General features: G+C 58.1%; 8 protein-coding genes across 8 annotated transcripts; 4 read left to right on the forward strand and 4 right to left on the reverse strand.

Annotated features, from left to right (window-relative positions):
• Positions 1–125: 125 nt before the first annotated feature.
• On the forward strand, positions 126–1,079 carry KVR01_006302 (uncharacterized protein; the record flags this gene model as incomplete). The annotated part of the gene is made up of 3 exons (XM_044784094.1): positions 126–630; positions 816–971; positions 1,042–1,079. The coding sequence occupies 3 exons, from the start codon at positions 126–128 to the stop codon at positions 1,077–1,079; spliced, it is 699 nt and encodes a 232-aa protein (XP_044645105.1).
• Positions 1,080–1,236: 157 nt separating this feature from the next.
• On the reverse strand, positions 1,237–2,811 carry KVR01_006412 (uncharacterized protein; the record flags this gene model as incomplete). Its single annotated transcript, XM_044787204.1, has 3 exons — positions 1,237–2,276; positions 2,397–2,595; positions 2,671–2,811. The coding sequence occupies 3 exons, from the start codon at positions 2,809–2,811 to the stop codon at positions 1,237–1,239; spliced, it is 1,380 nt and encodes a 459-aa protein (XP_044645215.1).
• A 1,284-nt stretch (positions 2,812–4,095) lies between these two features.
• On the forward strand, positions 4,096–7,235 carry KVR01_005779 (uncharacterized protein). Its single transcript, XM_044783326.1, has 2 exons — positions 4,096–4,417; positions 4,479–7,235. Exons 1-2 carry the CDS (start codon positions 4,136–4,138, stop codon positions 5,310–5,312), a joined length of 1,116 nt encoding a protein of 371 aa, XP_044644582.1. The 5' UTR covers positions 4,096–4,135; the 3' UTR covers positions 5,313–7,235.
• Positions 5,748–6,863, reverse strand: KVR01_005782 (deoxyhypusine synthase; the record flags this gene model as incomplete). Its single annotated transcript, XM_044783080.1, has 1 exon — positions 5,748–6,863. The coding sequence occupies one exon, from the start codon at positions 6,861–6,863 to the stop codon at positions 5,748–5,750; it is 1,116 nt and encodes a 371-aa protein (XP_044644585.1).
• A 612-nt stretch (positions 7,236–7,847) lies between the features above and the next one.
• On the forward strand, positions 7,848–16,689 carry KVR01_005737 (uncharacterized protein). The gene is made up of 3 exons (XM_044784341.1): positions 7,848–8,530; positions 8,988–13,137; positions 13,202–16,689. Coding segments are annotated over exons 1-3 (7,296 nt in total). The 5' UTR covers positions 7,848–8,528; the 3' UTR covers positions 16,346–16,689.
• A 46-nt stretch (positions 16,690–16,735) lies between these two features.
• Positions 16,736–19,854, reverse strand: KVR01_005814 (uncharacterized protein). The gene is made up of 2 exons (XM_044782078.1): positions 17,726–19,854; positions 16,736–17,660 (listed from the first exon to the last, which is right to left on the reverse strand). Exons 1-2 carry the CDS (start codon positions 19,719–19,721, stop codon positions 17,236–17,238), a joined length of 2,421 nt encoding a protein of 806 aa, XP_044644617.1. The 5' UTR covers positions 19,722–19,854; the 3' UTR covers positions 16,736–17,235.
• A 931-nt stretch (positions 19,855–20,785) lies between these two features.
• On the forward strand, positions 20,786–21,423 carry KVR01_005815 (uncharacterized protein; the record flags this gene model as incomplete). Its single annotated transcript, XM_044789629.1, has 2 exons — positions 20,786–21,287; positions 21,341–21,423. 2 exons carry the CDS (start codon positions 20,786–20,788, stop codon positions 21,421–21,423), a joined length of 585 nt encoding a protein of 194 aa, XP_044644618.1.
• A 558-nt stretch (positions 21,424–21,981) lies between these two features.
• On the reverse strand, positions 21,982–23,658 carry KVR01_006398 (uncharacterized protein; the record flags this gene model as incomplete). Its single annotated transcript, XM_044785378.1, has 3 exons — positions 21,982–22,230; positions 22,304–22,963; positions 23,038–23,658. 3 exons carry the CDS (start codon positions 23,656–23,658, stop codon positions 21,982–21,984), a joined length of 1,530 nt encoding a protein of 509 aa, XP_044645201.1.

The raw sequence follows: 23,658 nt of genomic DNA on the forward strand, positions 1-23,658 counted from the left end.
GGCCCATGGAGCTGTCATTCTTGTTCCCTTCTCTGCTCCTTTTCCGCACCCTCTGCTAGCAGACGTCGAAAACGCTGTCGAAACACACCATCAGCTTACACATTGGCCCAACCAGACCAAAAACCATGATCAACTCACTCGTTCGGGCCATGTGCCTCATGACGGCAGCGACCACCGCCATCGCCATGCCCAACAACCTTGCGGGCGACGGCTACGGCAGAAGCGACCAGACGTGGCCTTTCTCGGAGCTGATCCACGAGCCCCCGATCGACTTCCACACCCAGCGCCAGGCGGCGGGACAGCAGGGACCGGCCACCGGCGGCGGCTCGAGAACACAGAGCCGACCTCCGTGCGCCCCCGAGACGCCGGCGGGCCTGGGCGAGAGGGTCAGCAACCCGGACACGGCGGCGGCGTTCCTGGCGCACGCGCCGTTCCAGGCCGCCGCCCGGAGCCTGGGCGTCAGCAACGCGTCGTTCCTGGCGCAGAGCACCAACGGCAACGGCGCGTTCCAGTACGCCGGCAACGCGTACCTCGGGTGGATCAACCAGCCCGCGTACTCGCCGTGGAACTGCTCGCTCGCGTGTGACGCGCTGAATGCCGCGGGGACCAAGTGTAACTCGTACAACACCTGTGAGTGTTTTGGTTGTTTCTGTCCAAATCCGTCGGGCCACGCTTCAAGTTGTTCCTCTTTCCTGTGGGGGGAGATAGAGAGAGAGAGGAGGGTGGGCTCTTGATGAATCCGGCCTCATCCCACGAAAAGGACGGGAACGAAAGGGTGAGGTATATATGTTGACCTTTTCTTTTCTGGCAAAAAGACTTCCTTCGCTCTCCGACTCTCGCGCCCGGCACGGCTTGCCCCAACCCTGTGTCCATGACTACCATCGTCTGCGCCTTGTGGAAGAACAAGCTGTACTGGACGGACGGCCTCAACACCAACCAAAACCGCAGCAACTTCAACGTCGTGATTGCTGGTATGTCCCCCCGGCCCCTTGCCCCCCTTCCTCTAGCCTTGATACTGGCAAACGGCTGACACTTTTTCAGGCTCCAACTTGTACCAGAGGAACAACCTGGACCCCTAGTAGACTTTGCTCCAGGCCTTGGATCCTAGCTATGTGTTCTCTTTACTCAGGCGCGAGAGTGCTTCGCCTGTCTAGAAACTTAAAACAAATTAATGCACTATCTACATATGCCCGTGACTTGTAACATTTCTAACTTAGCTGCTGCACATGCCCGTCTCTAGCAGCTAAAAGGAGCAGACACAGCCCCATCCCGATAAGCTATGACTATGCCATCAATTGTGACATATAGACCGGCCACACAGATGAACAGGCCTGCCATGATCGTCAGAATACTGAGGGTCGTCATACCCCAGGACCTAGACCACTCCCCCTTCCCCATCCCAAAATGGTACGCGTCAAATAGCCAAAAGAACCCAGCGATACCATAGGTATACCACGACGCAAACAGGCTCGCCGCGATTCCAATGAGATAGTTGAAGATGGGGACACCAACAGCAAGCACAAAGGCAGCGCCGTTGGCCAGGAAGATCAGAAACACCCGCACCCCCCAGCCGAGCACCGAGTGCTGGTGCAGGTGCCGCGAGCGCCGGAACATCCTGACAAACACCAGCTTGGCCGCGGTGTGCGAGTACAGCGAGCCCGCGATCAGGAAGTTCAGGATGGCGATGCCGTACGCGGCCTTTGCCCACACGGGCGGCAGCGACGAGAAGGACGGGCTGGCCACCTCGGAGCCGAGGTAGTAGTACGTGACGACGGAGAAGACGACGTAGAAGCTGGTGGCGAAGCCCTGCAGGACGTAGGCGGCCTTCATGGCGCCGCGGGTGTCCCTCATCTCGCTGATGAGGATGAAGAACATGAAGTGGCCCGCGTAGGCGAAGACCGGGTTCGTGATGGACACGAAGGCCGTCACGAAGTCGGAGGGCCGGGCCACGTCGACGGTGCGCCCTGCGGCCGGGTGCAGGCCCGCGCCGACCATGCCGACCACGCCGGCGGCGAGGATCGACACGACGGCGGGGACGCTGAGCCACGAGAGGCGGTCCAGCGTCCGCGGGAGGGAGAAGAGCAGGGTCGGGATGGCGAAGATGCCCGTGTAGAGCATCAGGCACAGGCGGCCCCCGGAGAGCGTGGCCAGCGCCGTCTGGCCCGCGAGGAGCTGGGACCCCGTCGCGAAGACGGCGAAGATGATGGTCCCTGCCGCGAGGACCTCGCGGCCGGCCGGGCCGAAGAGGATCATGCCGGCGTCGCCCATGGAGTGGACTGTTTTGTTGCAAGTTTGTCAGATGTCGTCAGCCCGCCGCCATTTAGGCACTGTCATGTATGTACGACTGACTGGCCCCAGGGACACCTTGGGGGGCTTTTTTCCTCTCTCCTACTTACCTTGAGGATGGCGCAGCTTGAATTGGATGAGCAGCCAGCTTGTGAAGGTCGCGAAGACGCCGAGGAAGACGATGACGATGACGCCCGGCACGATCCCGACGACGGCGAGGCTAGACGGCAGGGACAGCATGCCGTTTGAGACGATCTCGGCTATCATCAGGACGGCGACGAGGGGCCAGGTCATAGTGCGGTAGTGGATCTGGGAGGCCGGGTCAGCGAGGGTGCTTGGAAAGTACCGGCGACTGAAGTCATTCTCAAGTGCTGTTTCACTCACCTGCGCACCCTCCTCGTCCCCGAAGACGTCGTCCGCGAGAGGACGGTTCTCATGGCGCGGGGTCTCTGTTGAGTAGCCATATTCATTGTACGTATCGGGCGGGGAACCCTTTCTCCTGACCTCGTGCTTGAACATGGCCATGACTGCCCGGGACGCAGGCTTCGGGTGGAGGCGTGAGGCTCAGAATTCCATCGTCTTCCCCTGGTCGCAGGGGATATCTGAGGGTACACCAGGAAAAGGTCATCTTGATAATCAATGGCCGCTGCTGGAGTTTGTACCACGGCAATATTGGTGAGATATATCCCAGGCTTACTCCTACATCGGGCTTACCTACCTGCCTCGTTGAGATAGGGTCGACGCTACCTTGGGGTATCGAAGAGTTGGAGAAGTGGTCACCACCATGCGATAAGCTAGCTGCCCTGGTGATTCGCACATCTCTCTTAGTTGCCGATTAACGGAGATAGACGGAGATAACCTTCGACACCATTTCTATACCAAGTAGTGAGTGCCATCTGAAAACGCAATCTCCAAGTCCAATGGCATTGGGCGTCTGTGGCGTTGCAGGGCAAGTCTAGCTTCAGCTGATGTTCAATGTTGCTTTGGGATTCTTTATTTAGCGCCGTGATACTGCCAAAGTGTGTCAACCTTGGAAAGAAAGGAGGAAAAGTCCATTATATCAGGACGGACTGTCAAAGGCTCATCGCTGCCACCCTCTCAATAGGGTGGGTACTAACGTTTGGCTTGGTCCAGAGAAGTGAACAAGCAAGAAGAGCGAAAAATATGATCATCAGATTCTCCATGAGTCCCAAAATCATTCCATAATTGCTTTTTGGATCAAGACATTCATCTGAGTTTCTGCGTAGGCACAACGGACAGGCACAGCGAACGTCACCAGCGCAGTTGATCAAGGCTTGGATGTGGGCCAGAGGCAGAGGAACATTTTCCATGTGACGTTCAGGTTAGTGTATTTGCAATGGAAAGCAGGAAACAGCTAAATAACCAGCCTTCAAAGATCCCCATACGTGTAAGTTGGTGTTTGCTCAACGAGATGAGGCTTGAAACCAGAGCAGAGAGAAGGAGAGAGGAGGAGTCCCATCAATCGGCCCTGCCTGTCAGCAGCGTCGAGATAAGCTAGGACAACTTACGGAGTACTTGAGTACCTAGGTACCTAAGTAGCCGGATCATGCTAGATCCCAGAGTCAAGTGCCCGAGTCAGCTACACGACGGACTTGTCGGTATTATTATTCCTTCACATTGAATTTCATCTCATATGCTGAATTGTACGAATAATAAATCAAGCACTGAGCCAGTCAACTTCCCACATTGTAACCTCGCGTCGCTGTTAGCCGACGATAAGCGAGCGCGGGCCGTGACATCATGCGGCTCAGGCGCGTCCCGACCTCGCCTTACTGCGGGGATCAAACCTTCCGATCAGCCATGGTGAGAGGCGTGCCGTTCCACCAAGATGAAGTCCCTGAGGCCAATTACCCGACATGTACTGCGGAGGACGTCCCCGCGATGCCTGAGAGGGTTCGCCACGGCCACGGACGCCGGTGGTCAGCAGCAACAACAGCAGCAGTTTGACAACCGTGTCAAGATCGTCGAGGTGGGCCCGCGTGATGGGCTACAGAACGAGAAGAAGTCGATACCACTGGCCACAAAGATCACCTTGATCGAGAAGCTGGCCAAGACAGGGCTCACAACAATCGAAGCTGGGTCGTTTGTGTCTCCAAAATGGGTCCCTCAGGTATGTCGGCCCTCCCGATTGCCGCCGGCCAGGTTGCCTCGTGTCTGACGCGGGCTCCCAGATGGACAGCTCGAATGAGATCCTCGAGCACATCCTCAAGAACAAGCCCCAGTCCCCCTCGCCGATAACCTACTCCTTCCTGGCCCCCAACCTCAAGGGCCTCGCCAACGCAACGGCCATCCTCCAATCCCACCCGGACGCCTTCGTCACCGAGTCGACCCGCACGATCCTCAACAAGGAGAAGCCCGAGGTCGAGCTGGCCGTCTTCGCGGCCGCGACCGAGTCCTTCAGCCAGAAGAACCTCAACTGCTCCGTGGCGGCCTCGCTCGACCGGTTCCGCGAGGTGATTGCCGAGGCGAAGCGCTCCGTGGCCGACATCCGCGTGCGCGCCTACATCTCCGTGGTCCTGGGGTGCCCCTTTGAGGGCCACGACGTCGACCCGCACCGCGTCGCCGAGATCGCCACGGACCTGCTCGAGATGGGCGCCGACGAGATCGCCCTGGGGGACACCACGGGCATGGGGACCGCCCCGCGCACCGCGCAGCTGCTGCGGAGCATGGCCGCCGCGGGCATCCGCAACGAGGACGTCGCGCTGCACTTCCACGACACCTACGGCCAGGCCCTGGTCAACATGGCCGTCGCGCTCGAGCACGGCATCCGCACCTTTGACTCGTCCGTCGGCGGGCTCGGGGGCTGCCCCTACAGCCCCGGCGCGACGGGCAACGTGGCCACTGAGAATGTGGTCTACTTCATGGAGACGCTGGGCATGGACACCGGGGTTGACCTGGACGCCGTGTCGGATATCGGGCAGTGGATCACGGGAGAGCTGGGCAAGACGAATGACAGCACTGTTGGGAAGGCCGTCTTGGGGGCGAGGGGCCGGGCTGATAAGTGAGGCGCTGTGATGCACGCCCTTGTTACAGAGACTCTTGAATCAGACGCGCAAAAAAAGATGCATGGGGGACGTTTGGCATGGATTGATTGTATATTGTGTTTCTGGTAGCTCAAATCCACGAGGTTTGGGTCTGAATGTTCAGCGTTTGCTTGCACGTCTATGTGGGCTTGTGGGTATCATTTATACAGCTTTGTCGTGATTTGCGCTCAGAATCACGCCCCAACAGCCAGCTTCTATTTGTAGGAGCAGGCAAAATAACCGCGTCTCTTGACGGTTGCCGTGAGAGAAACGATCCCAGAGCATAGCCTCACGGTTCGTTTCCTGACTTGGACGACGCTGGAAGAGGCTGTGCTGAACAATAGAGCTCTACTGGTATCTAAATCGCCAGGGTATTCATTGTTTTACGAATTTGTGCACTTCTTGGGAAGGTCAGCCCTAAGCAGCGTCCTCCTGGTCCTTGGCGAAGGTGTTGGCCACTATGAAAGGGAAGCATGCTGTTGCTTCCATGTAGACCTTGACATTGTCAGCCCCGGCCTTGATCTTGCCCCAGCTGACGGCCTCGTCGGGCCTCGCGCCGGCGTCGCTCCCGTCGAACTCCTGGGCGGTGTTGATGTAGACGGCGGACTCGGCGCCGTTCCTCATCAGGCAGGCGTTGGCGATGTGGTGTTTCACCAGGCCGCCGCCCAGGATGATCATGCCGGCGCGCTTGGCGCGGACCGAGATGGTGTTGATCTTGCGGATGTCCTCGACGATGTCGACCCTCAGCTGCCGGGGCGAGGACTTGAAGGTGTGGAAGTACAGCATGTCGCCGAGGCTGCCGTCGGTGAGGGCGGGGCAGAAGACGGGGATGTTGTTCTTCCAGGCCCAGTAGTAGACGGAGGACTCGTTGTTGATCTCCCTGCCGAGGCGGTGGATGACCTTGGAGGGCGTCCAGACCAGCTCGCCGTCGGCCTCGTCGCCGGTGGAGGGGTCGACGTGCCTCCCGGCGGCCTTGCTGGCCTCCTGCTCGTCGAGCATGCTGTCGAGGATGGGCACGACCCAGTCCTCAAAGGCGCAGTAGTTGGAGTTGGGCACGACGAGGTTGCCGATGCGGTTGAGGCCCCTGGCGCGCAGGTCCTTGCCCGGGGCGCTGAAGCCGCCGGGGGACATGTAGGTGTCGCCGAGGCACTTGATGAAGTCCTCCTCGATGCCGCCGGCGGTGGTGACGATGGCGGAGACGTGGTTGTGCTGGACCAGGTAGCGCAGGACGCCGCGCAGCCCCGACGAGATGAGGTTGGAGGTGTAGCCGAGGAAGATGGTGGTGCGGTCGCCCGTCTCGGGGTCGCGCCAGGCGCGCATGTCGTTGATGATGCGCACGGCGTCGCACATGGACGAGGCCTGGAAGCCCATGTTGCGCATGCCCTGCAGCAGGTCGTCGGCCGTGACGGGCCGGCCCTTGAGCTTGTTGAAGTCGAGCTCCTCGACCTTCTGGGAGCCCGCGGGCATCTCCTCGGACTTGACGAGGACGGCATCCTTTGCGCCGGACGGGGCGGAGGCTGAGTTGGAGGCCATGGTGTTGGTGTGGAGCGAGCGAGGGCGAGATGGAGAGGGAGGTCAGCTGTCCTGTATTGTGTTGGTTGCCTTCAAGTCCTGGCTGTCATGGCCGAAATAGGATCAGAGTTGGTTGTTGCAGACTGATGAAAATTTGACATGGCCGAATGGATGTTGCTCGAGTTGCCGCCGGTTTGGATTCCGAGTTCCTCTTTGGTATGCTGATTGTGATCACATTCTGATACCAGGTGAAATGTATCTCCTATTTTGTATGTGTACGGTAAATACGGTATACGGTATATAATTGTGGTTGATATCGTTCATCTCATCCCAACTTTTTTTTTTTTTTTGCTCTGTCGGGCCATCGCCTGAGGCAAGATCAGGAAAAGTGACCTGACATGCATGACAAGGGCGGGCTGGCAGGGTCGGGCGTGGCGTGGCATGGATCTAAAACCTCGAATCTATCCGCCCTGCTGCCGCTTGATCCCTGCAGCGGCGGATGGACCGTTTCGCAGGCAGAGGTCGGGCTGGCCTGGCTGGTCGGCATCTACAAAACAGTACCTAGGTAGGTACCCAGGCTGCCAGGATGACGGCATGGCACTTGGTGGTAGCAAGTGGCACAATGGCAGAATGGGCTGAATGGGAAGCAGAGAAGACCGTGTCTGGCACCTGTGGCGGCAGCATGTCAGCCATGCTGCCATGTTTGTCGCCTGTGCAGCTGTGCCGGGCTAGTGGCGTTCGAGTTCTGAAGGGTACTTGGCCAATGTACTCAAGTATCCATGTATCGATGTATCAGGGTAGCCAGCGTGCAGGGGGTGTCCGGCACAGACAGGGGCGGGTGGGCCAGGGTCATGGTTCTCCAGCTGGTGGTGACCTAGTGACTTGTAGACCTGGAGACTGGAGTCCTGGGATGCGGCTATTGGGGAGGCACGCTAGCCCGAGGTGGGTAGTCCGATTTCATGTCTGGCACCCACCCTGTTCCTGCCTGCCACCCTCTCTCTGTGTGTGTGCTTGGACACTAGGCGGCGGTGGTGGTTCACCTGCCACTGGCTCTGTCTGGCTGGCGGTGTTTGGCTGGGCTGCGATTGATGATTTCAACCTCGACTGTTCCTCTGCACACACAACACCTCTGACAGACACGGCCACACCAGCCCCTACCGGAGCCCTCAACACCATTACCAGCATTGTCTGCATCTCCTTTACCCTCCTCGAATCCATTTCAGCCCTTTCTCGGCGTCGGTCCGGCCCAGCGGGACCCGTTGTACCCAATCTCTCGACCCGCCCCATTCTTGCCTGTCGATTCCCACTCTGCCTCTGCACCACAAACTCCTGCCGACATCCATCCATCCGTCCACCAAGTCAGTCAGTTCCAGCTCGTCCAAGGTCTGACGGCCTTGCCCTGTCAACCCCGGCCCGGCCTTCGATCCCGACTGACTGGCCGACCTGACCTGGCCATCCAGTGTGGCCTTGCCTGGCCTCATCCTGCCTGGCGCCAACTTGACTACCAGCACCACCACTGCCGTCGCTAGTTGCTGCTACTGCTGCCGCTCACAGTTGGACCCCATTTGATTCCGCTGCACCGCCGTCAACCACACTACTAGGTCTGGCACATTCCCGTCGAAATGTGCAACCTGTCTGCAGACATCTAGCAAGGACATACTGGGGCAGAGGCTGCCCTTTGGAGACATGTAGGCTTGACCTGTTCTGTTCTGTCCTGTCCTGTTCCCTCTGATCATCCCTCGTCTATCTGCTCTCCCTCCCCACCAAAAAAGACCCACGCAGCCAGCCGTCGCCAGTTTCTGTTTCTGCTTGTCTGGCCCGGCCAGGCGCAACCCTTTCGTGTTCTCAGTCTCCTTCGACGTCAGGACCCGACCCTTCCATCCCCCAGTCCAGTTTCAACGCTGTGTGCTGCCTGTAGCCTGCAGTACAGTATCGCTCGCTGCCTGTGTCGTCCGCTTTTTTTTTTCTCCGTCATTTCGCCGCCACTCGTTCTGCTTTGCATGGGAGCACTTCACCAAAGGACATGCGACCAAATCACTATCGACCCGTTCGGGTCTTTGATGGTCGCCCAGCTGCCCCGCGACCTCCACCCTTGCGTACAGACGTGTACCCAGATGATGTCTATCATGCTCAATATGACCACAGGTCCAGATACAATCCCCGCTACGACGACCGCCGCTCTCGATCCCCCAGGGACAGGTCCCCTGACCGACTCACCGACCGCGCTTCGCAGTACAGCGATGGTGACCGCAGACGAACCTCGGCCGAGTCGAGGACCAATGCCTCCACCTTTCAGTCCAACAGGGACAACTTCCGCGAGCCCTTGACCGCCCGCGAGCCCCCCCGCGCCCCCAAGGCCTACCTGGACCCTCCCAGCGGCCCTCGCGGCGGCTTTTCTGGCGACTTCAGAGGGAGGGGCCGCGGCCGCGGCAGGGGCTGGCGCGATGACAGCCGAGATCGCGGCCGGGACCGAGATTTTAGAGACAGACGAGATGAACCGCCGCCATTCCGAGACGACCGTAGCAGGGAACGTGATCGCGACTGGCGGGACCGCGACAGAGACAGCTTCAGGGGACGTCGCCCATCGCCGGGCCCTAGGCGCTCGCCGCCCGGCAGAGATTTCCGCGACCGCGACCTTCAGATAGGAGTCGAGGCCGACCGGGCCAGGCGTGGATCAAGAGACGGTGGGCCTCTTAGTGCGGGCTCCTCGGCATCAGACCCCCCCTTCGGCTCCCAGTCTTATCGCGGAGGTGCATATCGTGGCCGTGGCGGCGGACGGGGCCGCGGGGACTGGGACCGCGGGCGCGGCCGTTCCTTCTTTGACGACCGAGCAGATCGCTTTAGGAGCCGCTCTCAGGAAGGTCGTTGGGGCGGCGGGCCTCGTGATCGGGACGAACGCGACAGCCATCGCTACCTCGACTCGGATGTGCGACCCCGGGATGCACCCAGGGATGACCGTGAACCGCCCCTCCGAGATCTACCACGAGACCCTCGTGACACGCGGGATCCTCGTGACACTGTTGACCGCAATGCCCGCCCCAAGTTCGACCGGCAGGGCTCTGTGGCCACTGAGCCCATCACCACCCCGACGAGTAAGCCGACAACACCACCATTAGCTCCCGTTGCCCCGGCTTTCGGTACTGCGCCTGTCCGTCCCCCGCCCGCATCTGACGTATCATCTAAAGCACCACCTACGGCGCCCCGTGCGTTCAACGAAGACAGACAGGACAGACAGGACAGACAGGACCGCCAGGACCGGCCTGCCTCCTCGGGACAGTCCGGTGGCGACCAGTGGGCACCGCCTTCAGGGCCCTCCAACTCCATCAGCCCAACCATCCCGACTGGCCCACGCGGCATGCAGCTCCAGAAGGCCCCTCGACCGTCCAGCAAACAGTGGATCAACCCTGCCCTGGTCGGAAACAAGACTAAGATGCCGGAATCCCCCAAGGTTAACCGATCACAGAGCTTCGCGTCCCCTCAGCAGTCTCGTCCATTCGACCCTCGAGCCGACTCGTACTCGAACCGCCGAGACGACGAGCCACGCCGGCCTCGCAGTAGTGGCGCGGGCGCCGAGACCGAGAGGGCCGGCACAGACGGTAGCCTGCGTCCTTTGAGCATCCCCGAGCCTGGCGATGCAAGGATCGAACGTGGCACACAATCGGCGCGCGCCTCCATTGATCGCGACATACGGGCGCCATGGAAATTCCCCGACCTCAAGACGGGCGACCTCAAGACGGGAGTTGCCGAGACATCTGACGGCGCTAGTGTTGCGTCTGCCATTTCTCCGACTGCCGTCAAGACAACCAGCCCAACCATGTCTCGTCCCAGTGACCAGCAGGACGATGACGGCGCGACGGCGCAGGAGGACGGGGAGATCATCGAAGATCAGCCGCCGAGGAAGAGGAGCCGCTTAAACATTACCAGCAGGTCCTTCGAATTGCCGCCCAGGCTGACGGAGATACCCACAGTGGACCAATCCTCCGACTCTGATGACGAGGACATGAATGACTACTTCGACGCGGAGATCGCCAAGGCCGAATCTGAGCTCCAGAGGCTGGAGCACGCGAACAACGCGGTGCCGACCGAAATTGTCATTCGCTACGCGCAGGTAACCCACGAGGCTCTCGTGGCTGTCGCGACCGAAAATGGGAGCTTAAAGGACATGCTGGGTCCCATACCAGAGGACATTGTGTTGCCGACGCAGAAGAATGAGGTGGCTCCAGAGCCCGAGAAAACCACTCCGGCAGAGCCTGTCAAGGCGGAGACGGGTCAGACACCAGCTGCTCGGAATGCGAACCAGGCAACTGAGCCCGCTGTGCCCATAGAGAGTGTGGCGCCTGAGCCTCAACCTAAGGTGGAAGAGATGGAGGTGGACAGCTCGCATGTGCTCATCCCTACCGTCGAGCGGCCGGAGCCCCAGGGAGAAGAAAATGGAGACATCGCGATGGAAGATGCGCCTATGAATGGGTTGGATACAACCATGTCCGAGGCCGGGCCCCTCGTGCCGAATGGTATCTCAGCGCACGTTGGCGATCAACAACTCTTGCTGCCTCCTGGAGTCGCACCTCCCGCGGGCACCACCAGCCCGACACCTGTCGAGGAGGAGGAGGACGAGACTGATATCGAGGTGGATGATGCGACGCTGGAGCTCGTCCGTCCAACCATGCAGACGCCTCCGGTCGAAGATTTGCCTTATTTCAACGCCAAGCCGTGGACGAAGAGCAGGCAAGCCATGAGCTCCATGGAGCATGACACTGAAGTTGAAGCCTTCATCTCGCGCATTCTGCAGGATAACAGCATGTTTGTCCGCAATGAGCAGCAGGCCAAGAAGTTGGAATATTCCGGCAAGTATGAGGAGTACCTGCGGTTCACCATCTCCGACGACCCTGTTGCTAGCAAGAGCCGTGATGCTTTCAACAAAGCGAACGAACCCATCGATGGAGGCGGCAGCCAGGTGACAGGCCCAGAACCGAAGCCCGAAGGACGACGCGGCGGCAGATTCGCCACGGATCGTGACATGGAGCGGATACTGGCCCAGTCGCTGCTGGAGGTGAAAGAAAAGGAGGAGCGCGAGACACGGGCAGAGAAGCTCAAGCACCCTAGCACAAGCGAAGCTGTCATCCCGGACATGTACTGGACCAAAGAGGATCGTGACAAGGAGCTCTTTATCGATCACTCCGGCTTTCTTAACCCGGAGAAGCTCATCGCGAACTGGCAGGTCCTCCCGCCTGCGGCCAATTTCACCGAGCAGGAGGCTCAGCTGTTCGAGAAGGCCTACCTCGAATTTCCAAAACAGTGGGGCAGGATTGCAGACCAGATTCCAGGTCGTGATTTCCACTCGTGCATCCAGTATTACTATTTGAAGAAGAAGGAGCTTAACCTGAAGGAAAAGCTCAAGAAGCAGCCCAAGAAGAAGAAGAGCAGGAAAACCAAGGCACGATCGAGCGCGCTTGTCTCGGAGCTTGGAAACCCGGACGAGCCTCAGGACGAAAACGCCGAGACTGGGGAGAACGGCGAGAGGCGCCGGCCTCGCCGCGCGGCCGCTCCGACATGGGACTTCGAGAAGTCCCAGGCGGACTCGGCAGAAGTCACGCCGGCACCCACGCCGGCGCGGAGGGGCGTCGGCAGCAAAGCTGCAGAGAGCGGCACGGAGAAGCCTGACAAGCCGGCACGCAGAAAACGTGGCGCCAACAAGGAGAAGGACAAGGAGCCGAAACAGCCAAAGACGCCACAGGTACTCGCCCCAACGCCACAAGGCGTGGCCAAGGGAGGAGGAGCCAGGTCCCGGTCAAGCTCCAAGGTACCACCCCCAGAGTTTCTTCCCTCGCATACGCCCACTGCCGAAATGGGAAGGACGCCACTGTCTTTCGACGTGGGGCGCGCGTCGCCGATGCCCGGTCTGCCGCCAGCAATCGTGCCTGCCCCTGGGCATGTCATGAGCCCAGCAGACAAGACCCTGGCGGCGAACGCCAACACGAGCGCGAATGCCAATTCCAACTCCAACGCTGCGGGCCTACTGGACATCATGGCACCGCCGTCATTGCGACCTGAACCTATACCCCCTCCGCAGCCCCCACAGATCTCTACCTTCGAATTCGCCGGGCATGTGGGCAGCACACCGCATGTTGCAGCAGAGCAGCCGGAGCGGGCTGGTAGAGCCACCCCCTCCAACGCGAACGCTGCGTCAAGCTACTGGAGTGTGGCTGAGATGCAAAACTTCCCCGAGCTATTGAGGAGCTTCGGCACGGATTGGCAGGCCATCGCACAGCACATGACCACCAAGACGGCCACAATGGTAAGTCCACGATGGAACCAGCCCCACGGTTGGCCCCGGAAGAGATACTAAATAATATGCGCAGGTCAAGAACTTTTACAACAAGCAGACCGGCCGTGGTGAGAAGCCAGAGTGGGGTGACATCGCGACCGAGGCTGATGCAAAGGTGCAAAGAGGAGAGAAACTGCCTCCACCTCCAACGCCGGCTGCTGGGCCCAGGAACAAGCGATCCGACTTTGGCACCCATCGCCGCGCTCCCTCAGTTGATGTGGCGGACGACAGCGCTGTAGCCAAGGCGGAGAAGCAGAGTCTCCAACGGGAACAAGCAAGCGTCTTCAACGGGCGAATCCCTGTGCCCATTGCCCAAGCGCCTGCGCAGCAGCAGTTACGGCAACAGCCTGTCATAGGCCAGCCTGCACTGCCGGAAAGGATTGAAGGGGTGGAGAGACAAGAGCGCAAGCCATTGGTGTCGTCGCAGCCCACCTCACAGGCGCTGGAGCCAGCCGGACGCCATGCGCGATCTTCTTCAGCACTGCTTGCCGAGAGGGAAGTCGAGCCTCTTGCTCCTCAGCAGCAGGCAATGCGCCACCCGCTGAAACCTGCGCCGATCTCCCAAGCCGTGGAGCAGCCCACGCTGCCGTCCCAGGCAGGTCCTTCTCGCGCGGGATTTGCAGCACCTCCCGAGCTCGACACGCAACCTTTCATGCTAGGCGCATCTGCCAGACAGCGCAGGCCGCCTGCTGATGTGCAGCCCAAGGAGGAGCCCCGGCTCATTGAGCGACAGCCCCCGCGCCTTAAGCAGGAACCTGAACAAGCGCCCCACTTTGAGCCCTTCGTCCCATCGCAAGCTCCGCGACCCACGTCCACAAAGCCCGTACCTGTCGACCGACAGCCAGAGCCGCCACGGACCACGGCGCCTCACAACCAGCAGGCATTTGCGCCCGTCGCAGCAGCTCACCAGATGATGCAGCGCGAGACAATCAGGGAGCCCATGCGAGAGGCCATCAGGGAGCAGCAGATGATGGCGCCTCCGGCCGACGAACGACGGGTCGCAGGTGTGCCGGGCCGCGTGCCGAACCTCAACATGCTTGACACGCGCGTCCAAAACCCCATCTCCGTCGAGGGCCGCACCCCTAGTTCGGCCATCGTCGAAGACCCGCGGCGCGTGCCCAATCCTAATATGGAACCGGCTAGGGTAGCCAATGCGAACTTTGCCGATGCGGTCCCAGCACGCGTTCCTAATCCGAACAAGGTTGACAGCCCCGGGCCACCTCGTGTGCCCAATCCGAACAGCATTGAGACGCCAACGCGCGCGTCCAGCCAGAACATGTTCGACAGCGCGTACGGCGCATCCCCGTCGCGGCCGTCACCCACGCCGTCTGCGAGTGCACCACCACCTAGGCAACCCGACCCGCCTAAGAAATCGAATCTGTCCTGGTTGCTCAATGATGACCCGGCGCCCGCGCCACCGGCTCCGAAGAGAGTTGACGAGGTGGCCCGTGGTGGAGATATGTCCTCTAGTCCACCTCCTTCAATGTCTGGCCGGGGCCCACCGCCATCGGCTGCTCCGCCACACATGCGGAGGGAAGAAACGCCGACATTCTCGCCTTATTCGCGCAACCCGCCGCAGACTGCCATGCCGGCGCTCAAGCCTTACAGTGCGTCCCATACCCAGTCGCCGCAGCTGCAGCACACCGGCATACCTCGCTCGTCCATGGCATCCCCCATCGAAGCCGCTACTGCTGAGAGAGACTATTACGGCCGAAACCCATATGGCGCTCAGCACCAGGCACCTCCGTCAGGTTCTCCTCACCAGCCACCGCATCATTACTCGTCTCCCAGCCAGCAGTCGCCAATGGTGTACCCACCACAGCCAGCGTTCCCCTTCGGCGCCCAGGTATCCCAGCCACATGCGGCTTCACCCACGGTGCAGTACGCCCATCCTTCAGCCGGCCGGAGAGAGGTGAGCCGTGATTTGCGTGAGGCGCGCGATCCTCGCGATCCCCGTGACATTCGTGACCCCCGCGACCTCCGAGATAGCCGGGATCCTCGCGAAAGTCGTGATCCGCGAGACCCTCGAGACATCCGCGACCCACGCGATTACCGAGACGTCAGAGAGTCGGTGGCACCCAACCGCGAGACAGCATGGCCGGCTCCCTCGACACAGTCTCCAAGCGCTGCGCGGCTACAACAGGAGGTCGCTTGGCCACAATCCAAGGTGTCCCAACCGCCACCGCCACCGCCAGCCCAGTCTCCATGGGGATCTCAGCATGCTGCGTCGAGCAAGTTGCAGCAGATGAGAGAGACTCCGCAGCCCTCCTGGTCGGCGGCACCTCCCTCCCATCTGGGCCTAAGAGAAAGTGTCCAGCGAGATCCAAGGGACATGAGAGACCCTAGAGACCTCAGAGATCCGAGAGATCCCGGCAGGGACCCCAGGGACCCCAGGGACATGAGGGATGACCCGTATGCTATGCGTGCCGGTCTTCGGGAGAGCGTGCCCCCCAGAGACCCACGAGAGGAGCGCTACATGATCGAGACGCAACAACGAGCTGCTGCCGAATCAAGGATGTCAGCCGATCCTCGGATGGTCGTCGATCCCCGTGATCCACGTGTTATGGGACACCCGCATCACCAGCATTCCCACTCAGGGTCAATACCAGGTCGCATGTACGCCGCTTCCCCAGCACCACGAGAAGTCCTCGGTGGACCACCCCCAGGACCTCCTCAGGCGCAGAATCCAGCATACCCGCGCTATGCCACCCCTGGCCCACGCGACATGCCGCCCAGGAGTTACACGCCTGCACCGTCGCAGCAGCAGCAGCAGCAACAACAACAGCAGCAGCAGCAGGCGCAACAACAACAGCAACAGCATCAACAGGCGCAGCAGCAGCAGCAGGCGTACGAGATGCAGATGCATATGCGGGAGAGGGAGATGCGGGAGTTGCGGGCCGCCGAGGATCTCAGGGCGATGAGCATGCGACCGGGCCTCCGCGGGGACGAGTACGGTATGGACCCCAGGGCCCGCGGCCCCCCAGCTGACCTCCGGGGCCACGAGTATGGCGGCGAGTTTCGCGGGGAGCTTAGAGGGCCTCCCCAAGGAGACCCTAGGGGGGACCCTAGGGGGGACCCTAGAGGGGACCCTAGAGGGGACCCGAGGGCCATCGACCCGCTGCGGCGCCAGCTGAGGCCGCATGAGGGATATCCCGCACCAGGTGATAGGAGGTATTAGCCATTTACGATGAGGAGCACACATCATCTGAAGTTTTAAGAGGGCCTTGGTTTCATTGTTTCATTGGAAGCGGATGCTTGCTTCTCAGCTCCATGGTTTGCGACATTTGAAGATCAAGCGTGATTAAAGGATACTGCGGTTGCAACAGAGGACAAGATGTGCAAGGGTCCTTTGTGGGCTAGTTTCATAGCCAAGGCAGTGGTGCCGACAAAGCCGGAGTAAGAGGGGTTCTTGTCGAGTATTCCTATCTTTTTTTTTTTTTTAATTGTGTAACTGTTTTGTTGTAAGTATGTATTTATGTGTCCATGTGTCCGTGTAGATGCTTCATGGTGGGTGGTTCTGGGGCTAGGGGGCTCGGGGAAGGGGGGTTGGTTGGTTTGTCTGGTGGAGGTTTGAAACTCGGGGGGAGTGCGGTGGCTTGTGTTGTTGTGTGTGCATGGACAGGGCCGGCTTATTCCGGGGTGTGTGGGCAAAATATCATATCAGAAATAGGAGTTTTTTTGGTCTTTTTTTTTTTCAATATGATTTGTTTTGTTCTCAGGGCGGTTGGTTATCTGTTGCGTGTGTAGTGAAGCTTGATGCAGCCGTTGCCATTAGGGCGGGCGTTCCAAGTGTCAACTTAAGAGCACACGCTACCTGCACTATTAATAGCGATATAGATGACACTACCACTAAGGGACCGCATGTAGCTCCACAACACTATATGAACGGATAGAAGAGAAACCACATGTTTGATCATAGTATACCCAGGTAGTAAAAGTGATTGCCTTCGGATATCTATAGGTGTGTTTAGAACAGAGGGACTCGTAGCTACCCACACAAGGCCCACAGAACGCGTGCGCTGCCCTGCACGTACCTAGCACCGCCCGGTGGTCTCTGGTCGTGGCCACCTAGGGGTAGTATCGACTCTGTGGATGCCGTCTTCTGCGCGTACCACTCGAATTAGTGGTGATTTCCACTAAAATAGCCGTCTTCCCATGTCTACTTAACCCAGGAACCCTCTGCCACGGCTCAAAATAGCATGGTTCCTTCTCCTTCACCTTGTCCTTCCTCTCCCGAATCCCTCTCCCGGCCCTCAGCTGTGGTTTGAGATTGACTTGCTCTACTGGGGCCTTTTGCAGTCCCCTGCGTCGGACGGCGTCGGGCACACCCGAGCTGAGCAAGATACTGGTCGCGTCCGGAAATAATCCCTGTATGTCGGCATACATCCGCCTTTGAGGTAGGATCAGAGCGCAGCCGTCCATGGGAGTGAGTGCGATGACCATTCCGTACAAGACATCGTCTTGGACAACCCATGAGCCTGAAGACCCGAGCCCTGAGGAAGACAAGGATGAGTACTACTACGCAAGCAGTGGCGAGGAGGGTAGACTCAGTACTCACCAAGCTCTTCCGAAAGCATGATCCTGGCACATTCGATTTTCCTGCCCCTGACACTGAAATGAACCGTCCCTGCAACTACACATCCTGCAACTGATTTTGACTTTCCCAATAGCACGAATACCTTATTGTCGTCATCACTAGTCTCCGTTGAGGCAGGACACCTGTGCCCTTCCCCCCTTGCCGTGTGGCCCTTGGGCCCTGTTGCTGTTGGGTCAACAAAGTCATTCGGAAGAACTTTGGCAGTGCTGGTGGGGATCTTTATGAGAGCCAGGTCGCCAGAAATTTTGTTATCGCCGATGGAATCCGCCTCGCGAGAGATCATGCGACAATCGACTGAGTCGGCACGCAAGTTAGAAAAACTCGCCACTAAGCCGTCGTTTGCAGTCATCCAGTTTTCGACTTTCTCCTGGGAGCCCGTGGGTGATGGATAGTGAATCTGGTTGCTGTTTTCTTGTGATTCCCTGTCGGAGCCCGAGTCTCCGTCGTAGAATGAGCTTGTCGATGATTCATCGGACAAGTCGTTTGATCCGTCGGTGCTGATGGATGTATCTTCAAGTATCTGACAGACAAGGCCGTGGCCGGAAGTGACGCCGTAGTACGTCGTCTCAGAGCCTCGTGTGATGCTGATCACGCCGCCCATCCGTGAGAACCTTGTCGAGATGATTGAACTGTGTCTGCGGGTGGTAGAGCGGCATGTCAAGCCGATCGACGAGTCCGCGTCGCTCTCCTGCACATGGAAATCTAGGAACATGTCGTCGGAGAGCCTCAAGCTCTCATCACCGTTGTGTATCGCGAGGCACCCGGTTGAAAGGCGATGGAAGGTCTTGTCGTCGATGAATTTGTGGAGCAGCAGATGTTTGACCACAGACATGTCCAGTCGCGCCCAGGACACTGGCTTTTCATCGAACAGGATGTGTTGGCGGATGTGCTGCATTCGGATCCTGAAGTTGATTCGGATGTTTCCATCGGACGTGATGTCTGCGTCAAAGGTGTGTTTGACACAATACCAACAGCGCAGCTTGCGCGGAATGATATCCCTTAGGTGGCCGATGATATGTGCAATCCATTCGTTGTCCTCATCTCTGTGGAATACCCTGTCGCATCCAGTCATGGAGAATTCGCACGGTAGCAAGAATGGGCTCGTTTCCCTTTCTTGGCGGTGGATTGTGTTGTAGACGTTGGCCTTTGAATTGTATTTGGATCGCTGGCCTGGGCCAGCTGGGCTGTGAGCGCTCGTCATCGACCGACGATGGCAATCAAAACCGGGATGACGAGAGTACTCGGTTTCATTCCTGGAATCATGATAGTTTGGGTCTTCCAAGCTATTGGGAGTGTCGAAGGAGGTGGCACAGTGCGAGGTATCGTTTCGATGGTCAGTCAAATATGGCTCCTGACCCTCCGAATCATCCACACTTGAGCCTTCTTCGCTTGCTGCTAGAAACGCAAAAGGTCCTCCCTCATCCACAATTTTCAGGCCACACGGTAGCCGCCAATTGAGCTTCTTGATATCTTTCTCGATGATCTTGCGGCACCACCTGCTCCCGCAGAAGATCCAGATGCACGGTTTGAGTTTGACCTTGGTAGAGCCTCGTTCCAACTCTCCGGACATGCGCATGTCGATCATCCAGGTGCTTTCACGTGAATGCTTGCGGTGGCTCTTACTCCTTATCTTGCCAGCGGCGAACTCCAAATCTATCTCGAGTCGCTTGATGATACGGGTTGTCTCCTCTTCTTTCAGGCAGGGCGGGCGAATGTTTGGTAGGGCGATGTACAACCTCCCCTTGAACAGCCGTAGCTTGGGGGAGGAGACGTCTAATTCAACCCCATCACTGTCGATGGTCCTACACCCGGAAGGAGTAGGAGGTGGCGTTGGGACCGACTCGGCGTGCTCCAGTGCGGGAGCCTCGATTGAGGTCTCAACTCGGGCTGGGCCGCCATGTTCGGCGGGATTGGAGTCAGCAGGAGTCGGACACCGGTCATGTGTTTCCCGCGTCATCTCCAATTGATCTTGGAAATCATGTTTGTGTTTGCTCCCTCAGAAGCTTTGGGTACTGTACTGATCGCTTAAAGCTCGAGGAGGTGAGAGTGCCAGATGTTTGGATCTCGGATCAACATGAGCCAGCCTTTGGAGCCGAAAAAGAGCAAAACCGCTCGTATTCGTGTTTGAAGGAAGCTCCGCTTTCAGCAGGGCCTCGGGGTTACATATAGCAGTAGTCGTACGGTCGCTCGTTGGCTTACAGGTGCAGGTGGCTTGCAGCGGACAGCGCATCAGTTGCCCGTGGGACCCGAATATGGCTACATCTTGTGTCAACCTTGCGAGGCAGACTGAGGGTGGTGGCATGTTGGAATAGAACCATCTGGAATTGTCCGCCTCCATTCTTACACCTCATCTATGTCGCTGATCCAATGCAAAGGGAGCAGAGCCCAGAATGGGTCTATTCTTTGATGCGTTAACACCAAGAGACGACGGACTGCTCGACTTACGTGTCCGATATGCATAGCCTTGTGCTTCCCTCCAAACCCCGCTCCTCGGCCACTTCTGACGAAGAGTCAGCATGGATACTGAGGCTCTGGCCAGGTGTGAAATCCTGTGACATCAATCAAGAGCATTACGCGGAGTATCGGCGCTTCGCTGATGAAAAGATCAAGACTTTCAACTCTGTTTGTCCCGAACCGAGCCCCTTCGAGGATTTCTCCGACGCCTTGCAGCTCATTTTGATGTTTCAGCAAGATGTCAACCTCACAAGGAGACGGGCAGCAGATTTGGCAGCATCCTTCCTGCGACAAGGCCGGTGTGACGCTTCATCCCAAGATGCAGATGTTGTTTTGCGCTGTGTTGAGCTAGGAATCTGCCTTTGGGCCACGCTTGATATTCGTGTCCTAGCCAGTACATCTTGCAGTCCGGCTTACAGGGCACTGTTTCCTGGACAAATGTCACATGTATGGGCTGATGACGGTCCACTGCAGGCATTCATCACGGAGAACTTCGGAAACAGAGGCCAAAGCAAACTTCAATTGACTGTCTCGTCTTCACTCTCGACACTTGAGCCAAAATGCACCATGGCATACCTCTGTCAGGCCTATGACTTCCGCCCCCACTGGACGTCTAATCTAGCCGATCACCTCAAAATCGACACCGACAGCAGAACGATCACCGTCTACGAGCACAAGATCTTTCTCTGGAACCACCTCGAGTCCAACAACCACTGGGAGAGTCTCAACAGCTCAGCGGTCCTACCGCGGTCAGTGCTCTCAGAGGCGATAGATACGCTCAACCTGCTCTTCCCATTCGGAGACGACGCCACAGAAGCCCTCCTGAGGCGCGCGGGGAAAGAGTTTTCGTTATATAGGCTAGGAAACTGCGGCAGGGGGCGCCAGTTCGAGATGTCCAGGTACAACTACTGGCGCGACGAGCTCGAGGAGATCGCCGCTGTAACCTCGCAGCCTCCGCGCGGCAAGGCCCAGTTCATGCTAGACAGCGAGGGGACAAATTCCCGCGATGTCTGGACGTTCTGGACGGCAATCGCTTTTGGGGCCCTGGCGGTCCTCGGCGTCGCTTCGGGTATGTATTCGGTGGTGTACGCGAGAAAGGCTTTCGATATCGGTTTGCTGCAGTACCAGCTGGCGTTGGCGCAGGCTTGCTCGGCGGAGAATTCGACGGATACTCTGCCCGAGTTTTGCAGCTGAAAGCCGGATAAAGATTTTGTGCTATAGAAGTATGATCGTCAGAAAACATTACACTGTGGTCCATTCTGTCAATAGCTGTCGGAGAGGATTGATTCAGCTTGGAATTCCTCGGACGGAGGAGGTATAATTGGAGATGTATAGTTCTACTATAGTTCTGCTGTGATTCTACTATGGTTCTGCTATGGTTTTACAAGAGTAGAGCCCGCATTGGACCTTTGGAAAGCCGATGCAAACATTTCACTCACCCAGGTGCCATGGTTCCCGTCTCAGTTATTCATTCGTTTCTGAGTCTTATCAGTTTCATACTTATGAAGGTGGCTTGAAACGGTCTTGCTCCTCAACAATCTCTTCTTTTTCTATTCGTACAACTTGCCTTGCAATAATGCAACTACTTGGGTATATTTGACAAGAACTCCTTAGACGCATCCGGGAAATAATTGGACCCCTTCCAAGACATACGCGGTGATTGAGACGAGGGTGCTGATAAATGCGATACAGGGGAATTGACAAGAAAATGAATGCAGCAGAATTTGATCGTCATGGCACCATTCCTTGTCTCCGCACTTTCTCTACATATTGGCGAGCTTGCCATGCATCCTGTGCCCATACTTGTAGAAGACGATGGGGAAAGGCACAAACGCAAGGGCAAGGAATCCGAGCAAGGTGTTACCCCATCCATAGCCCAGAGTTGCATACATAGCCGGACCAGCCAATGGCAGGAAAGGGCTGAATATAAACCGCAGCAAGTTGTTTGCACCCAAAGCGGAGGCAGCAAGCTCTGAGCCGAAAAGGTCCACCAGGTATAGTTGCGCAGGCATCTGCAAAACGGTCAGCCAAAGGCGAAGCTCCAACGACAGCCACGATTATGCGTGACGCCGGACGGAGACTTACTATGACGAAAAAGGCACCGAAGCCAATGAGCACAGTCCCAATGATGGGTACAATCCAATGGACCGCGTAGAAAGTGGTCCAGCCGTACATGAAGAGTCCGAGACCCACAAAGGGACTGAAGAGGATCATCATTACCAGGTGGTACTCCGGCTTGATGGTTGTAACCCCGTCTCTCCTCATACACCACTGAATTATCTTGCGCCCAAATAGATGGAAGCTAACAAGGGAGAATATGAGCGCCACACCAGTGCCGAGGTACACGAGGCCGGACATGGCGGTGCTGAAGCCATACTGCCCCTCAAAGACGCTGGTGAAAGTGGTGAACAGGAGGTACATAGTGCCGAAGATGAGGGCCACGTAGATTGAGATGACGAGTAGGATGGGCGACTTGATCAGGAGCTCGCAGGGCTTGATCAGCGTCGACATGAGGACGTGGCTAGCCGACAGGCGCTTGGTCACCATCTTGGACCGCAGCTCCATGTTTCCGGTGCTGGCCCTTAGCCGCGCCGTCTTGCGGTCCAGCAGGATCTTTGGATGTGTCTCGCGCATGAAGATGGCGGAGGGGAGGAATACCGCCCCACTGATAATGATCAAGAGCCAGAATGACCAGCGCCAGCCAAGGGCGACAATAGTGAACCCGCCGATCAGTGGCCCGATAACCTTGAGGCACATGAATCAGTGCGTGTGCTCAAACACGATGATTTAGTAGTATCAGGTATCTTGGAAAAGCTTACCGGTCCTGTAAGAGGGCCCAAGCTGAAGAGAGCCATGGCCAGAGGCCGACCGTTGACCTCAAGGAGATCCGCAATGGTGGCGCCACCCAGGGGCATAGGAACGCCGCCCATGCAGCCCGCGAAGAAGCGGAAAACCATGAACTGTGCCACCGTTTGGCTGAGTCCGCAGCCGATGAGGAACATCAGGAACAGGAAGTTGGAGGCGTGATAAATCGGAAGACGCCCATATGCTTCGCTGAGAGGCGAGAGAATCATGGGACCCACGGCAAGGCCGAGGACGTAGATGGTGATGGCCAGCACGGCTACTGTTGTTGACGCGATGTGGAACTCGTGGATAATCAAGGGCGTCCCGGGGACGCACATAGTCGGGGCCATATTCGTTACCAGGGCGAACAGGGACACCATAATAATATGTGCCCACTTTTTGCCCTTGCTCCAGTTCCGCGGGTTGTTGATATCTTGTGGCCCATCCCAGTCGACAATGTTGGAATCAGGTGCCTCAGGCTTAGTAGGCGTCTCTACTGTGTCGACTTCTGTGATCGGAGCCACCTGGGTTTCCGTGTCGACGTCGCCGCCGCCGGACTTGGACGCCGTGTCGGAATTGGACTCGGAGATAGTCAT

This window comes from Diaporthe batatas (genome assembly GCF_019321695.1).
Source record: "Diaporthe batatas strain CRI 302-4 chromosome Unknown Contig00006, whole genome shotgun sequence".
In the NCBI taxonomy this organism is placed as follows: Eukaryota; Fungi; Ascomycota; class Sordariomycetes; order Diaporthales; family Diaporthaceae; genus Diaporthe; species Diaporthe batatas.

Excerpts from the sequence above, each read along its gene's own strand:
- KVR01_005737 (XM_044784341.1), top strand. Across the intron at positions 13,138-13,201 it reads CCACCAAGACGGCCACAATG|GTCAAGAACTTTTACAACAA; the intron begins GTAAGTCCACGA and ends TAATATGCGCAG.
- KVR01_005779 (XM_044783326.1), top strand. The coding sequence starts at position 4,136 with ATGAAGTCCCTGAGGCCAATTACCCGACATGTACTGCGGAGGACGTCC. Across the intron at positions 4,418-4,478 it reads CTCCAAAATGGGTCCCTCAG|ATGGACAGCTCGAATGAGAT; the intron begins GTATGTCGGCCC and ends GCGGGCTCCCAG.
- KVR01_005814 (XM_044782078.1), bottom strand. The coding sequence starts at position 19,721 with ATGACGCGGGAAACACATGACCGGTGTCCGACTCCTGCTGACTCCAAT. Across the intron at positions 17,661-17,725 it reads CATGCTTTCGGAAGAGCTTG|GGCTCGGGTCTTCAGGCTCA; the intron begins GTGAGTACTGAG and ends TGTCTTCCTCAG.